At 45.6% G+C, this 17227-nt stretch overlaps 1 protein-coding gene across 5 annotated transcripts in view; it reads left to right on the top strand.

Moving 5' to 3' along the window:
* Window positions 1-17227, top strand: part of pdpr (pyruvate dehydrogenase phosphatase regulatory subunit) — a 64302-nt gene that overhangs the window by 24241 nt on the left and 22834 nt on the right. For all 5 annotated transcript variants that reach the window (XR_014209225.1, XR_014209226.1, XM_082182053.1 and 2 more), the window contains 3 exons: window positions 4066-4258; window positions 4334-4458; window positions 15943-16098. Coding sequence is in view for 3 of the 5 variants with exons in the window: in XM_082182053.1 (XP_082038179.1) it covers window positions 4066-4258; window positions 4334-4458; window positions 15943-16098 (474 nt within the window). In the remaining 2 variants the exon portion in view is untranslated. The remainder of the gene's footprint in view (window positions 1-4065; window positions 4259-4333; window positions 4459-15942; window positions 16099-17227) is intronic.

The raw sequence follows: 17227 nt of genomic DNA, 5'->3' as shown, positions 1-17227 counted from the left end.
TGAAATCATGTTGTGTTATAAATTGCTGTTCTTGCTGTTCTTGTTAACATTTGTTGATGTACACTGGTGTTGTGAGTGGTGTAGTAGTCATTGCTCAACCGCTGAGATCTAACTTTAGCAGTGCCGTGATCGTTCGCTCCTGCGTCTCGTCTTTCAGGCGCTTGGGAATGTTTGTTCTGTCATAATGACCCACACATCAGATTGGCTTTATTACCGCTAGTTAAAAGTCTGATGCAGGATACGAAACTCTACCAGCGAAGGTCACTGATAGATGAAACAGTAACCAGCCAGTCAGATTTCTTACCCAGCCAATTTATCAAAAGCAAAAAAACTAATTTAGCGAGCTTTACTTTATAATGTTTGTAGATTAGTCATTGTAATTTGCACATAAAATGGACCTTCCCAAAAACTCCACCCTGGATTTATAAAGGCTTTGTTACTTCAGATTTGATAGTTAAACATCATGGTCGAGGACTTCTAAAAATAATTTTCTTCTAAAATCCCTTTTTTTTTAAACAACATAGAACCCAAATGCAAAAAAAGAAAAAAATCCAACCTTTTATTTAAGTACATTACTTTGGTGGTAAAAAAAAAAAATCACACATTTAGAAAAAAAAAAACTTGAAATCATGTGTCCCACAATTATTGGCACCCCTGATGTTAATACTTTGTACAACCCCCTTTTGCCAACAAGACAGACACCAGTACTAACAGCACTTAATCTCCTCCTATAACATTTCACAAGATTGGAGAACACAGAGAGAGGGATCTTTGACCATTCTTCTTTGCACAATCTTTCTAGATCATCCAGTGTCCTGGGTCCTCTCTTATGCACTCTCCTCTTTAGCTCGCCCCACAGGTTTTCGATTGGGTTGAGGTCTGGGGACTGAGATGGCCATGGGAGGACCTTGAGTTTGTGACTGCTGAACCATTTTTGTGTAGATTTTGCCACATGTTTTGGATCATTATCCTGCTGAAAGACCCAATGACGACCCATCTTCAGCCATCAGGTTTTTATTTAAAATGTCCTGGTAGTTCAAAGCGTTCATAATGCCATGCACCCTAACAAGGTTCCCAGGGCCTTTGGAAGAGAAACAGGCCCACAGCATCACAGATCCTCCACCATACTTCACGGTGGGCATGAGGTGCTTTTCGGCATACTCGTCTTTTGTTTTACGCCAGACCCACTTAGAGTGTTTGTTGCCAAAAAGCTCAATCTCAGTCTCATCTGACCAAAGCACACGATCCCAGTTGAAGTCCCAGTGCCGCTTAGCAAACTCCAGACGTTTATGTTTGTGAGTGTTAGTGAGAAAAGGCTTTTTCCTTGCATGCCTCCCAAACAGCTTGTTGGCATGTAGAGAGCGTCTGATGGTTGTTTTGGAGACTTTGTGACCCCAAGATGCCACTCTTTGATGCAATTCTGTGACAGTGAGCTTAGGACTTTTTTTTACTTCTCTTACCATCCTCCTCACTGTGCATTGTGGCAAGATAAACTTGGGACCTCTTCCAGCCTTGTTTGTCACTGTTCCAGTTGTTTTAAACTTCTTAATGATTCCTCTGACTGTAGATACGGGCAAGTTAAGGCGAGTGGCTATTTTCTTGTAGCCATTGCCTGACTTATGAAGGTCGACACACATCTGCCTTACTTGATTGGTGTGTTCTCTTGTCTTTGCCATGTTGACAAATGGGTAAGAGATTTAGGCCTCTGTGTCACATCATATTTATACCCCAGGGAAACAGGAAGTCATGAATTACTAATTAAAAGTTCCTAGATACCCTGACCAACTTTAGCAACTACAGAAAAATATATTTTAAAAAAAATCAATTACATTTTTCAGCGGAATTGTTAGGGGTGCCAATAATTGTGGGACACATGATTTCAATTATTTTTTTTATTTTTTTTTTATGTGTGATTTATTTTATTTTTTTACCACCAAAGTAATGTACTTAAATGAAAGGTTGGATTTTTCTCTTTTTTTGCATTTGGGTTCTATGTTGTTTAAAAAAAAAGGAGCATTTTTAGAAGTCCACGACCACATCTTAAACAGGGGTGCCAATAATTGTGGAGGGCACTGTGTATATATATATATATATATATATATATATATATATATACAGTGGGGAGAACAAGTATTTGATACACTGCTGATTTTGCAGGTTTTCCCACTTACAAAGCATGTAGAAGTCTGTCATTTTTTATCATAGGTACACTTCAACTGTGAGTGACGGAATCTAAAACAAAAATCCAGAAAATCACATTGTATGATTTTTAAGTAATTAATTTGCATTTTATTGCATGACAAAAGTATTTGATCAGAAAAGCAGAACTTAATATTTGGTACAGAAACCTTTGTTTACAATTACAGAGATCATACGTTTCCTGTAGTTCTTGACCAGGTTTGCACACACTGCAGCAGGGATTGTGGCCCACTCCTCCATACAGACATTCTCCAGATCCTCCAGGTTTCGGGGCTGTCGCTGGGCAATACGGACATTCAGCTCCCTCCAAAGATTTTCTATTGGGTTCAGGTCTGGAGACTGGCTAGGCCACTCCAGGACCTTGAGATGCTGCTTACGGAGCCACTCCTTAGTTGCTCTCGCTGTGTGTTTCGGGTCGTTGTCATGCTGGAAGACCCAGCCACGACCCATCTTCAATGCTCTTACTGAGGGAAGGAGGTTGTTGGCCAAGATCTCGTGATACATGGCCCCATCCATCCTCCCCTCAATACGGTGCAGTCGTCCTGTCCCCTTTGCAGAAAAGCATCCCCAAAGAATGATGTTTCCACCTCCATGCTTCACGGTTGGGATGGTGTTCTTGGGGTTGTACTCATCCTTCTTTTTCCTCCAAACACGGCGAGTGGAGTTTAGACCAAAAAGCTCTATTTTTGTCTCATCAGACCACATGACCTTCTCTCATTCCTCCTCTGGATCATCCAGATTGTCATTGGCAAACTTCAGATGGGCCTGGACATGCGCTGGCTTGAGCAGGGGGATCTTGCGTGCGCTGCAGGATTTTAATCCATGACGGCGTAGTGTGTTACTAATGGTTTTCTTTGAGACTGTGGTCCCAGCTCTCTTCAGGTCATTGACCAGGTCCTGCCGTGTAGTTCTGGGCTGATCCCTCACCTTCCTCATGATCATTGATGCCCCACGAGGTGAGATCTTGCATGGTGCCCCAGACCGAGGGAGATTGACCGTCATCTTGAACTTCTTCCATTTTCTAATAATTGCGCCAACAGTTGTTTCCTTCTCACCAAGCTGCTTGCCTATTGTCCTGTAGCCCATCCCAGCCTTGTGCAGGTCTACAATTTTATCCCTGATGTCCTTACACAGCTCTCTGGTCTTGGCCATTGTGGAGAGGTTGGAGTCTGTTTGATTGAGTGTGTGGACAGGTGTCTTTTATACAGGTAACGGGTTCAAACAGGTGCAGTTAATACAGGTAATGAGTGGAGGACAGGAGGGCTTCTTAAAGAAAAACTAGCAGGTCTGTGAGAGCCAGAATTCTTACTGGTTGGTAGGTGATCAAATACTTTTGTCATGCAATAAAATGCAAATTAATTATTTAAAAATCATACAATGTGATTTTCCGGATTTTTGTTTTAGATTCTGTCTCTCACAGTTGAAGTGTACCTATGATAAAAATTACAGACCTCTACATGCTTTGTAAGTAGGAAAACCTGCAAAATCGGCAGTGTATCAAATACTTGTTCTCCCCACTGTACATGGCATGCATTCACAGTTGGTATAATCCTGCCCTCTACATGACTTACATCTGCTTCCGTTATTATCACAAGAGTTTCAGCTTCACTGATTATAATGGTGCTTAAGTTACCTAACACCAGCTGTGTTTGCACCGAAACACATGTGTATATGGTCATATATGAGTCTCCTGGATGAAGTGTTGTCGTGTGGTTCCCCGTAGAGCCCACAGAAACACACGTGTATATGGTCATATATGAGTCTCCTGGATGAAGTGTTGTCGTGTGGTTCCCCACAGAGCCCACAGAAACACACGTGTATATGGTCATATGTGAGTTGTGAGTGTTGTCGTGTGGTTCCCCATAGAGCCCATGTTGAGCGCTCTGCTGCGCCGGATGCCTGGGCTTGAGGCCTGTGAGATCCAACAGCTGGTCAACTGCCCAGAATCCTTCACTCCGGACATGCGCTGCCTGATGGGAGAGACGCCGGGGATCTATGGATACTTCGTGTTGGCGGGCATGAACTCGTCCGGGCTCTCGTTCGCGGGCGGAGCGGGGAAGTAAGATAACAGCTCTGCTGGACGTTTCTGCAGCTTTGAGTTTGATAAGTTCACAACAGCTTCTTCTTCCCGCAGATATCTGGCAGAGTGGATGACGTACGGATACCCCAGTGCTAACGTGTGGCCGCTGGACATCAAGCGCTTCGGGAACCTGCAAAGCAGCCGCACGTTCCTGCGCCATCGAGTGATGGAAGTCATGCGTGAGTATCAGCCACTCTTACTAACATGAGTATTAGCCACAGTTCATGACAGAGACTCAAGTGAGTATTAGCCACAGTTACGGTTACTGACAGAGACTCGAGTGAGTATTAGCCACAGTTACTGACAGAGACTCGAGTGAGTATTAGCCACAGTTACTGACAGAGACTCGAGTGAGTATTAGCCACAGTTACTGACAGAGACTCGAGTGAGTATTAGCCACAGTTACTGACAGAGACTCGAGTGAGTATTAGCGAGTGAGTATTAGCCACAGTTACTGACAGAGACTCGAGTGAGTATTAGCCACAGTTACTGACAGAGACTCGAGTGAGTATTAGCTACTGTTACTGACAGAGACTCGAATGAGTATTAGCCACGGTTACTGACAGAGAGACTCGAGTGAGTATTAGCCACTGTTACTGACAGAGACTCGAGTGAGTATTAGCCACAGTTACTGACAGAGACTCGAGTGAGTATTAGCCACAGTTACTGACAGAGACTCGAGTGAATATTAGCCACAGTTACTGACACAGACTCGATTGAGTTTTAGCCACGGTTACTGACAGAGACTCGAGTGAGTATTAGTCACGGTTACTGACAGAGACTCGAGTGAGTATTAGCCACGGTTACTGACAGAGACTCGAGTGAGTATTAGCCACAGTTAATGACGGAGACTCGAGTGAGTATTAGCGAGTGAGTAGTAGCTATGGTTACTGACAGACTCGAGTGAGTATTAGCCACAGTTACTGACAGAGACTCGAGTGAGTATTAGCCACTGTTACTGACAGAGACTCGAGTGAGTATTAGCCACAGTTACTGACAGAGACTCGAGTGAATATTAGCCACAGTTACTGACAGAGACTCGAGTGAGTATTAGCCACTGTTACTGACAGAGACTCGAGTGAGTATTAGCCACTGTTACTGACAGAGACTCGAGTGAGTATTAGCCACAGTTACTGACAGAGACTCGAGTGAATATTAGCCACAGTTACTGACACAGACTCGAGTGAGTTTTAGCCACGGTTACTGACAGAGACTCGAGTGAGTATTAGCCACGGTTACTGACAGAGACTCGAGTGAGTATTAGCAGCAGTTACTGACAGAGATTCGAGTGAATATTAGCCACAGTTACTGACACAGACTCGAGTGAGTTTTAGCCACGGTTACTGACAGAGACTCGAGTGAGTATTAGCCACGGTTACTGACAGAGACTCGAGTGAGTATTAGCCACGGTTACTGACAGAGACTCGAGTGAGTATTAGCAGCAGTTACTGACAGAGACTCGAGTGAGTATTAGCCACAGTTACTGACAGAGACTCGAGTGAGTATTAGCCACAGTTACTGACAGAGACTCGAGTGAGTATTAGCCACAGTTACTGACAGAGACTCGAGTGAGTATTAGCCACGGTTACTGACAGAGACTCGAGTGAGTATTAGCCACGGTTACTGACAGAGACTCGAGTGAGTATTAGCCACAGTTAATGACGGAGACTCGAGTGAGTATTAGCCATGGTTACTGACAGAGACTCGAGTGAGTATTAGCCACGGTTACTGATGGAGACTCGAGTGAGTATTAGCCACGGTTACTGACAGAGACTCGAGTGAGTATTAGCAGCAGTTACTGACAGAGACTCGAGTGAGTATTAGCCACAGTTACGGTTACTGACAGAGACTCGAGTGAGTATTAGCCACAGTTACGGTCACTGACAGAGACTCGAGTGAGTATTAGCCACAGTTACTGACAGAGACTCGAGTGAGTATTAGCAGCAGTTACTGACAGAGACTCGAGTGAGTATTAGCCACAGTTACGGTTACTGACAGAGACTCAAGTGAGTATTAGCCACAGTTACTGACAGAGACTCGAGTGAGTATTGGCCACAGTTACCGTTACTGACAGAGACTCGAGTGAGTATTAGCCACAAGTGAGTATTAGCCACAGTTACGGTTACTGACAGAGACTCGAGTGAGTATTAGCCACAGTTACTGACAGAGACTCGAGTGAGTATTAGCCACAGTTACGGTTACTGACAGAGACTCGAGTGAGTATTAGCCACAGTTACGGTTACTGACAGAGACTCAAGTGAGTATTAGCCACAGTTACTGACAGAGACTCGAGTGAGTATTAGCCACAGTTACGGTTACTGACAGAGACTCGAGTGAGTATTAGCCACAGTTACGGTTACTGACAGAGACTCAAGTGAGTATTAGCCACAGTTACGGTTACTGACAGAGACTCGAGTGAGTATTAGCCACAGTTACGGTTACTGACAGAGACTCGAGTGAGTATTAGCCACAGTTACGGTTACTGACAGAGACTCGAGTGAGTATTAGCCACAGTTACGGTTACTGACAGAGACTTGAGTGAGTATTAGCCACAGTTACTGACAGAGACTCGAGTGAGTATTAGCCACAACTGACAGAGACTCGAATGAGTATTAGCCATGGTTACTGACAGAGACTCGAGTGAGTATTAGCCACAGTTACTGACAGAGACTCGAGTGAGTATTAGCCACAGTTACTGACAGAGACTCGAGTGAGTATTAGCCACAGTTACTGACAGAGACTCGAGTGAGTATTAACGAGTGAGTATTAGCCACAGTTACTGACAGAGACTCGAGTGAGTATTAGCCACTGTTCTGACAGAGACTCGAGTGAGTATTAGCGAGTGAGTATTAGCCACAGTTACTGACAGAGACTCGAGTGAATATTAGCCACAGTTACTGACAGAGACTCGAGTGAGTATTACTGACAGAGACTCGAGTGAGTATTAGCCACAGTTACTGACAGAGACTCGAGTGAGTATTAGCCACAGTTACTGACAGAGACTCGAGTGAATATTAGCCACAGTTACTGACAGAGACTCGAGTGAATATTAGCCACAGTTACTGACAGAGACTCGAGTGAGTATTAGCCACAGTTACTGACAGAGACTCGAGTGAGTATTAGCCACAGTTACTGACAGAGACTCGATTGAGTATTAGCCACGGTTACTGACAGAGACTCGAGTGAGTATTAGCCACAGTTACTGACAGAGACTCGTGTGAGTATTAGCCACAGTTACATTTACATTTACATTTAGTCATTTAGCAGACGCCCTTATCCAAAGCGACTTACAAATTAGGACTAAATTCAGCGAGTCATCATAAAGAGGCAAAAGCAACAACAACGCAGGAAGTGCTCAAAATACGAAGTTCAGGTATTATTCAGAGTAGCATAAGCCTGATAAGTGATGTTTCAAAGGGAAAGGAATTTTTTTTTTTTTCTATAAGGTTAAGTGCTCACGGAAGAGATTGGTTTTCAGCTGTTTTTTGAATGTTGTCAGGGATTCTGCATTCCGGATGAGGGTGGGGAGAGCGTTCCACCAGCATGGAACTGTAAATGAGAATGTTCTGGAAAGTGATTTTGTGGCTTTCTGTGATGGAACCACGAGACGTCGCTCGTTGACCGATCGTAGGTGTCTGGTAGGGATGTAGACTCGTAGGAGTGAGTGAAAGTAGGAGGGAGCTGAGCCTGTGATTGTTCTGTAAGCAAGCGTCAGTGCCTTGAACTTGATGCGAGCAGCTAGAGGTAGCCAGTGCAGAGAGATGAACAGAGGAGTGACGTGGGCCCTCTTGGGCTCGTTGAAGACAAGACGAGCTGCAGCATTCTGGATCATCTGTAGGGGTTTGGTCGCACATGCTGGGAGTCCAGCCAGAAGGGCATTGCAGTAGTCAAGCCTAGAGATGACCAGGGCCTGGACGATAAGTTGTGTTGCATGCTCAGTTAGGAAAGGCCTGATCTTCCTGATGTTGTGCAGTGCAAACCTGCATGATCGAGCTGTCTTTGAAATGTGATCTGTGAAGGTCAGCTGGTCATCAAACGTTACTCCAAGATTTCTGACCGATCTTGATGGGGTGATTAATGATGACTCTAGCTGGATGGTGAAGTCGTGCTGTAGAGATGGATTGGCAGGGAGGACGAGAAGCTCAGTCTTTGCCAGGTTGAGCTGCAGGTGATGTTCCTTCATCCATGTGGAGATGTCCGCCAGACAGCTTGAGACCCGTGCAGCTACTGTGGGATCATCTGGTTGAAAGGAGAGGAAGAGCTGTGTGTCATCAGCATAGCAGTGGTAGGAAAAACCGTGTGCCTGTATGATGTGTCCCAGTGATGTGGTGTAGATGGAGAAGAGGAGGGGACCAAGAACTGAACCCTGGGGAACCCCTGTGGTCAGCTGATGTGCTCTGGATACCTCGCCTCTCCATGCGACCTTGAAGGACCTACCTGTGAGATAGGACTCAAACCAGTGGAGTGATGTTCCTGTGATGCCCAGTGATGAGAGGGTGGACAGAAGGATCTGATGATTCACCGTGTCGAAGGCAGCAGACAGATCCAGGAGAATGAGGACTGAAGATTTGGAAGCAGCTTTTGCGATCCGTAGGGCTTCTGTGACTGACAGTAATGCAATCTCAGTTGAATGTCCTTTCTTGAAGCCAGATTGGTTGACATCCAGCTGGTTGTTTAGAGACAAGAAGGATGTTAGTTGGTTGAAGACAGCTCTTTCAAGTGTCTTCGCAATGAATGGTAGGAGAGAGATAGGTCTGTAATTCTCTACCAATGATGTGTTTAGCGTTGGTTTTTTGAGCAGTGGAGTAACCCGAGCCTGCTTGAATGCTGTAGGGAAGGTGCCAGTGTGGAGGGATGAGTTGATGATGTGTGTGAGTGATGGTAGAAGTGTGGGAGAGATGGCTTGTAGAAGGTGTGAGGGGATGGGGTCAAGCGTGCAGGTGGTAGGGTGACTGGAGAGGAGAAGTGTAGATACTTCTTCCTCGGTTAGCGAAGAAAAGGAGGACAGAGGGGTATTGGCTGTGGAAGGGGTCGGTCTGGGTTCCTGTGTGTGTGGAGCTGAGAACTGACTGCTGATAGCTGTTGTTTTGTTGGTGAAGAAGGTCGCAAAATCGTCAGCAGTTAAGGAGGAGGCGGGAGGTGGTGGAGGTGGACAGAGGAGAGAGTTGAATGTCTTGAAGAGTAATCGTGTGTTGGAGGAGCTGTTGATCTTGTTGTGGAAGTATGAAGATTTTGCAGCATGAACATCAACAGAAAAGGAGGAGAGGAGAGATTGATACATACTCAGGTCAGATGCGTCTTTTGATTTGTGCCATTTCCTCTCCGCTGCCCTGAGTCTCTGACAGAGACTCGAGTGAGTATTAGCCACGGTTACTGACAGAGACTCGAGTGAGTATTAGCCACGGTTACTGACAGAGACTCGAGTGAGTATTAGCAGCAGTTACTGACAGAGACTCGAGTGAGTATTAGCCACAGTTACTGACAGAGACTCGAGTGAGTATTAGCCACAGTTACTGACAGAGACTCGAGTGAGTATTAGCCACAGTTACTGACAGAGACTCGAGTGAGTATTAGCCACGGTTACTGACAGAGACTCGAGTGAGTATTAGCCACGGTTACTGACAGAGACTCGAGTGAGTATTAGCCACAGTTAATGACGGAGACTCGAGTGAGTATTAGCCATGGTTACTGACAGAGACTCGAGTGAGTATTAGCCACGGTTACTGACAGAGACTCGAGTGAGTATTAGCAGCAGTTACTGACAGAGACTCGAGTGAGTATTAGCCACAGTTACGGTTACTGACAGAGACTCGAGTGAGTATTAGCCACAGTTACGGTCACTGACAGAGACTCGAGTGAGTATTAGCCACAGTTACTGACAGAGACTCGAGTGAGTATTAGCAGCAGTTACTGACAGAGACTCGAGTGAGTATTAGCCACAGTTACGGTTACTGACAGAGACTCAAGTGAGTATTAGCCACAGTTACTGACAGAGACTCGAGTGAGTATTGGCCACAGTTACCGTTACTGACAGAGACTCGAGTGAGTATTAGCCACAAGTGAGTATTAGCCACAGTTACGGTTACTGACAGAGACTCGAGTGAGTATTAGCCACAGTTACTGACAGAGACTCGAGTGAGTATTAGCCACAGTTACGGTTACTGACAGAGACTCGAGTGAGTATTAGCCACAGTTACGGTTACTGACAGAGACTCAAGTGAGTATTAGCCACAGTTACTGACAGAGACTCGAGTGAGTATTAGCCACAGTTACGGTTACTGACAGAGACTCGAGTGAGTATTAGCCACAGTTACGGTTACTGACAGAGACTCAAGTGAGTATTAGCCACAGTTACGGTTACTGACAGAGACTCGAGTGAGTATTAGCCACAGTTACGGTTACTGACAGAGACTTGAGTGAGTATTAGCCACAGTTACTGACAGAGACTCGAGTGAGTATTAGCCACAACTGACAGAGACTCGAATGAGTATTAGCCATGGTTACTGACAGAGACTCGAGTGAGTATTAGCCACAGTTACTGACAGAGACTCGAGTGAGTATTAGCCACAGTTACTGACAGAGACTCGAGTGAGTATTAGCCACTGTTCTGACAGAGACTCGAGTGAGTATTAGCGAGTGAGTATTAGCCACAGTTACTGACAGAGACTCGAGTGAATATTAGCCACAGTTACTGACAGAGACTCGAGTGAGTATTACTGACAGAGACTCGAGTGAGTATTAGCCACAGTTACTGACAGAGACTCGAGTGAGTATTAGCCACAGTTACTGACAGAGACTCGAGTGAATATTAGCCACAGTTACTGACAGAGACTCGAGTGAGTATTAGCCACAGTTACTGACAGAGACTCGAGTGAGTATTAGCCACAGTTACTGACAGAGACTCGATTGAGTATTAGCCACGGTTACTGACAGAGACTCGAGTGAGTATTAGCCACAGTTACTGACAGAGACTCGTGTGAGTATTAGCCACAGTTACATTTACATTTAGTCATTTAGCAGACGCCCTTATCCAAAGCGACTTACAAATTAGGACTAAATTCAGCGAGTCATCATAAAGAGGCAAAAGCAACAACAACGCAGGAAGTGCTCAAAATACGAAGTTCAGGTATTATTCAGAGTAGCATAAACCTGATAAGTGATGTTTCAAAGGGAAAGGATTTTTTTTTTTTTTCTATAAGGTTAAGTGCTCACGGAAGAGATTGGTTTTCAGCTGTTTTTTGAATGTTGTCAGGGATTCTGCATTCCGGATGAGGGTGGGGAGAGCGTTCCACCAGCATGGAACTGTAAATGAGAATGTTCTGGAAAGTGATTTTGTGGCTTTCTGTGATGGAACCACGAGACGTCGCTCGTTGACCGATCGTAGGTGTCTGGTAGGGATGTAGACTCGTAGGAGTGAGTGAAAGTAGGAGGGAGCTGAGCCTGTGATTGTTCTGTAAGCAAGCGTCAGTGCCTTGAACTTGATGCGAGCAGCTAGAGGTAGCCAGTGCAGAGAGATGAACAGAGGAGTGACGTGGGCCCTCTTGGGCTCGTTGAAGACAAGACGAGCTGCAGCATTCTGGATCATCTGTAGGGGTTTGGTCGCACATGCTGGGAGTCCAGCCAGAAGGGCATTGCAGTAGTCAAGCCTAGAGATGACCAGGGCCTGGACGATAAGTTGTGTTGCATGCTCAGTTAGGAAAGGCCTGATCTTCCTGATGTTGTGCAGTGCAAACCTGCATGATCGAGCTGTCTTTGAAATGTGATCTGTGAAGGTCAGCTGGTCATCAAACGTTACTCCAAGATTTCTGACCGATCTTGATGGGGTGATTAATGATGACTCTAGCTGGATGGTGAAGTCGTGCTGTAGAGATGGATTGGCAGGGAGGACGAGAAGCTCAGTCTTTGCCAGGTTGAGCTGCAGGTGATGTTCCTTCATCCATGTGGAGATGTCCGCCAGACAGCTTGAGACCCGTGCAGCTACTGTGGGATCATCTGGTTGAAAGGAGAGGAAGAGCTGTGTGTCATCAGCATAGCAGTGGTAGGAAAAACCGTGTGCCTGTATGATGTGTCCCAGTGATGTGGTGTAGATGGAGAAGAGGAGGGGACCAAGAACTGAACCCTGGGGAACCCCTGTGGTCAGCTGATGTGCTCTGGATACCTCGCCTCTCCATGCGACCTTGAAGGACCTACCTGTGAGATAGGACTCAAACCAGTGGAGTGATGTTCCTGTGATGCCCAGTGATGAGAGGGTGGACAGAAGGATCTGATGATTCACCGTGTCGAAGGCAGCAGACAGATCCAGGAGAATGAGGACTGAAGATTTGGAAGCAGCTTTTGCGATCCGTAGGGCTTCTGTGACTGACAGTAATGCAGTCTCAGTTGAATGTCCTTTCTTGAAGCCAGATTGGTTGACATCCAGCTGGTTGTTTAGAGACAAGAAGGATGTTAGTTGGTTGAAGACAGCTCTTTCAAGTATCTTCGCAATGAATGGTAGGAGAGAGATAGGTCTGTAATTCTCTACCAATGATGTGTTTAGCGTTGGTTTTTTGAGCAGTGGAGTAACCCGAGCCTGCTTGAATGCTGTAGGGAAGGTGCCAGTGTGGAGGGATGAGTTGATGATGTGTGTGAGTGATGGTAGAAGTGTGGGAGAGATGGCTTGTAGAAGGTGTGAGGGGATGGGGTCAAGCGTGCAGGTGGTAGGGTGACTGGAGAGGAGAAGTGTAGATACTTCTTCCTCGGTTAGCGAAGAAAAGGAGGACAGAGGGGTATTGGCTGTGGAAGGGGTCGGTCTGGGTTCCTGTGTGTGTGGAGCTGAGAACTGACTGCTGATAGCTGTTGTTTTGTTGGTGAAGAAGGTCGCAAAATCGTCAGCAGTTAAGGAGGAGGCGGGAGGTGGTGGAGGTGGACAGAGGAGAGAGTTGAATGTCTTGAAGAGTAATCGTGTGTTGGAGGAGCTGTTGATCTTGTTGTGGAAGTATGAAGATTTTGCAGCATGAACATCAACAGAAAAGGAGGAGAGGAGAGATTGATACATACTCAGGTCAGATGCGTCTTTTGATTTGTGCCATTTCCTCTCCGCTGCCCTGAGTCTCTGACAGAGACTCGAGTGAGTATTAGCCACGGTTACTGACAGAGACTCGAGTGAGTATTAGCCACGGTTACTGACCGAGACTCGAGTGAGTATTAGCCACGGTTACTGACAGAGACTCGAGTGAGTATTAGCCACGGTTACTGACAGAGACTCGAGTGAGTATTAGCCACGGTTACTGACAGAGACTCGAGTGAGTATTAGCCACAGTTACTGACAGAGACTCGAGTGAATATTAGCCACAGTTACTGACAGAGACTCGAGTGAGTATTAGCCACTGTTACTGACAGAGACTCGAGTGAGTATTAGCCACAGTTACTGACAGAGACTCGAGTGAATATTAGCCACAGTTACTGACACAGACTCGAGTGAGTTTTAGCCACGGTTACTGACAGAGACTCGAGTGAGTATTAGCCACGGTTACTGACAGAGACTCGAGTGAGTATTAGCCACGGTTACTGATGGAGACTCGAGTGAGTATTAGCCACGGTTACTGACAGAGACTCGAGTGAGTATTAGCCACGGTTACTGACAGAGACTCGAGTGAGTATTAGCCACAGTTACGGTTACTGACAGAGACTCAAGTGAGTATTAGCCACAGTTACTGACAGAGACTCGAGTGAGTATTAGCAGCAGTTACTGACAGAGACTCGAGTGAGTATTAGCCACAGTTACGGTTACTGACAGAGACTCAAGTGAGTATTAGCCACAGTTACGGTTACTGACAGAGACTCAAGTGAGTATTAGCCACAGTTACTGACAGAGACTCGAGTGAGTATTAGCCACAGTTACTGACAGAGACTCGAGTGAGTATTAGCCACAGTTATGGTTACTGACAGAGACTCGAGTGAGTATTAGCCACAGTTACTGACAGAGACTCGAGTGAGTATTAGCCACAGTTACGGTTACTGACAGAGACTCGAGTGAGTATTAGCCACATTTACGGTTACTGACAGAGACTCAAGTGAGTATTAGCCACAGTTACTGACAGAGACTCGAGTGAGTATTAGCCACAGTTACGGTTACTGACAGAGACTCGAGTGAGTATTAGCCACAGTTACGGTTACTGACAGAGACTCAAGTGAGTATTAGCCACAGTTACTGACAGAGACTCGAGTGAGTATTAGCCACAGTTACGGTTACTGACAGAGACTCGAGTGAGTATTAGCCACAGTTACGGTTACTGACAGAGACTCGAGTGAGTATTAGCCACAGTTACTGACAGAGACTCGAGTGAGTATTAGCCACAGTTTCTGACAGAGACTCGAGTGAGTATTAGCCACGGTTACTGACAGAGACTCGAGTGAGTATTAGCCACAGTTACTGACAGAGACTCGAGTGAGTATTAGCCACAGTTACTGACAGAGACTCGAGTGAGTATTAACGAGTGTGTATTAGCCACAGTTACTGACAGAGACTCGGGTGAGTATTAGCCACTGTTCTGACAGAGACTCGAGTGAGTATTAGCGAGTGAGTATTAGCCACAGTTACTGACAGAGACTCGAGTGTATATTAGCCACAGTTACTGACAGAGACTCGAGTGAGTATTAGCCACAGTTACTGACAGAGACTCGAGTGAGTATTAGCCACGGTTACTGACAGAGACTCGAGTGAGTATTAGCCACAGTTACTGACAGAGACTCGAGTGAGTATTAGCCACAGTTACTGACAGAGACTCGAGTGAGTATTAGCCACGGTTACTGACAGAAACTCGAGTGAGTATTAGCAGCAGTTACTGACAGAGACTCGAGTGAGTATTAGCCACAGTTACTGACAGAGACTTTAGTGAGTATTAGCCACAGTTACTGACAGAGACTCGAGTGAGTATTAGCCACAGTTACTGACAGAGACTCGAGTGAGTATTAGTTAGTGAGTATTAGCCACGGTTACTGACAGAGACTCGAGTGAGTATTAGCCACAGTTACTGACAGAGACTTGAGTGAGTATTATCCACAGTTACTGACAGAGACTCGAGTGAGTATTAGCCACGGTTACTGACCGAGACTCGAGTGAGTATTAGCCACGGTTACTGACAGAGACTCGAGTGAGTATTAGCCACAGTTACTGACAGAGACTCAAGTGAGTTTTAGCAGCAGTTACGGTTACTGACAGAGACTCGAGTGAGTATTAGCGAGTGAGTATTAGCCACGGTTACTGACAGAGACTCGAGTGAGTATTAGCCACAGTTACTGACAGAGACTCGAGTGAGTATTAGCCACTGTTACTGACAGAGACTCGAGTGAGTATTAGCCACAGTTACGGTTACTGACAGAGACTCAAGTGAGTATTAGCCACAGTTACTGACAGAGACTCGAGTGAGTATTAGCCACAGTTACGGTTACTGACAGAGACTCAAGTGAGTATTAGCCACAGTTACTGACAGAGACTCGAGTGAGTATTTGCCACAGTTACTCACAGAGACTTGAGTGAGTATTAGCCACAGTTACTGACAGAGACTTGAGTGAGTATTAGCCACAGTTACGGTTACTGACAGAGACTCGAGTGAGTATTAGCCACAGTTACTGACAGATTTAGTTGTTTGTGTGTTTATTCCCTGTGTGTGTGTGTCCACCAGCGCTCCTGTACGGACTGAAGGTTCCCCGCTGGGACTTCCAGACGGGCCGGCAGCTGCGCACGAGTCCACTGTACGACCGGCTCGACACACAGGGAGCGCGCTGGATGGAGAAGCACGGCTTTGAGCGAGCCAAGTACTTCGTTCCTGCTGGGAAGGGTGAGAACCGGCTCTGACCACGATGTGTTCCCAGTTTAGGTTATTTTCTGTCACCATCGGTTCAGAATGATGGGTTTGATTCTACAAACCCTGTCAAATGTTTGGACACACATAATGGATAGATGCACTTTTATGATGGATAGATGCACTTTTATGGACAGAAACAGCCATTCACTGCCATTATAAAGCTTGGAAGAGCCAGGGCATTTTTTTTTTTATATAACTCTGATTGTATTCGTCTAAAAGAAGAATGTCATATACACCTAGGATGGCTTCAGGGTGAGTAAATCATGGGCTAATTTTCATTTTTGGTTGAACTATCCCTTTACGATTACTATTTTACCCGTTTTAGATGGAAAATGGGTATTATGGATTGACCAGAATTTTTTTTAGTACCCTATTTCATTTGAGCCTCTTCAGTGTGACAAAGTGTTTTACTTATTGTCCAAACTTTTAACCAGCTGTGTGTGTACTTTATCAATATTGACCAGATTAGCATGGATGCAGCTTAGCAGATGAATTTAAGTCAGGACCACTTCGCCAAGTATGGATAAATAGATTTATTGCGATAATATAGCATACAGTTAGTGTTGGCGGTATGGATCTGTTCTGGGCAAAACTCCCACGCCTGTCCATGCAGCTATACCTGGACAGAGCGGGAGAGCAGCAAGGCAAACCCCCCATGGGGTACAGAACAGAACCAGTATATGCATGATTACAATTCTCAATTACATGAGTTGAAATGAGCAATTACATGTGAAATACAATACATAATAGAACATTTGCCAAGATTACCCTGTAAAGAAAACAAGTGATCAGAAAGATGAAGGTTTGGATAGGAGGAGTTGGGGTTGGAGGAGGGAGTTTAGATGCGAGCAGCAAGCTATGTGGGAAATGCTGAAGGAGTGAGATTTATGTGTGCCGCTGAGATAGATGTCGACACTGATTGGACCACGTCATGAACAGCTGGCTATCAGCTGATGCGGGCTTGGCTGACGTGGCCTGCCTGAACTAACGCGATGCTTGATGATCGCCTTTACCACTTTAAGATATGAAAGCAAATGTCCAGCTGTGATATTTCAGTGTCACTAGCGTCCCTGTCTCACAAGTGTTGGTCTCGAATCCTCAC

The sequence above is a fragment of the Leuciscus leuciscus genome, assembly GCF_965113295.1.
Source record: "Leuciscus leuciscus genome assembly, chromosome: 10".
In the NCBI taxonomy this organism is placed as follows: domain Eukaryota; kingdom Metazoa; phylum Chordata; class Actinopteri; order Cypriniformes; family Leuciscidae; genus Leuciscus; species Leuciscus leuciscus.
This window is presented reverse-complemented; position numbering and strand designations above follow the sequence as displayed.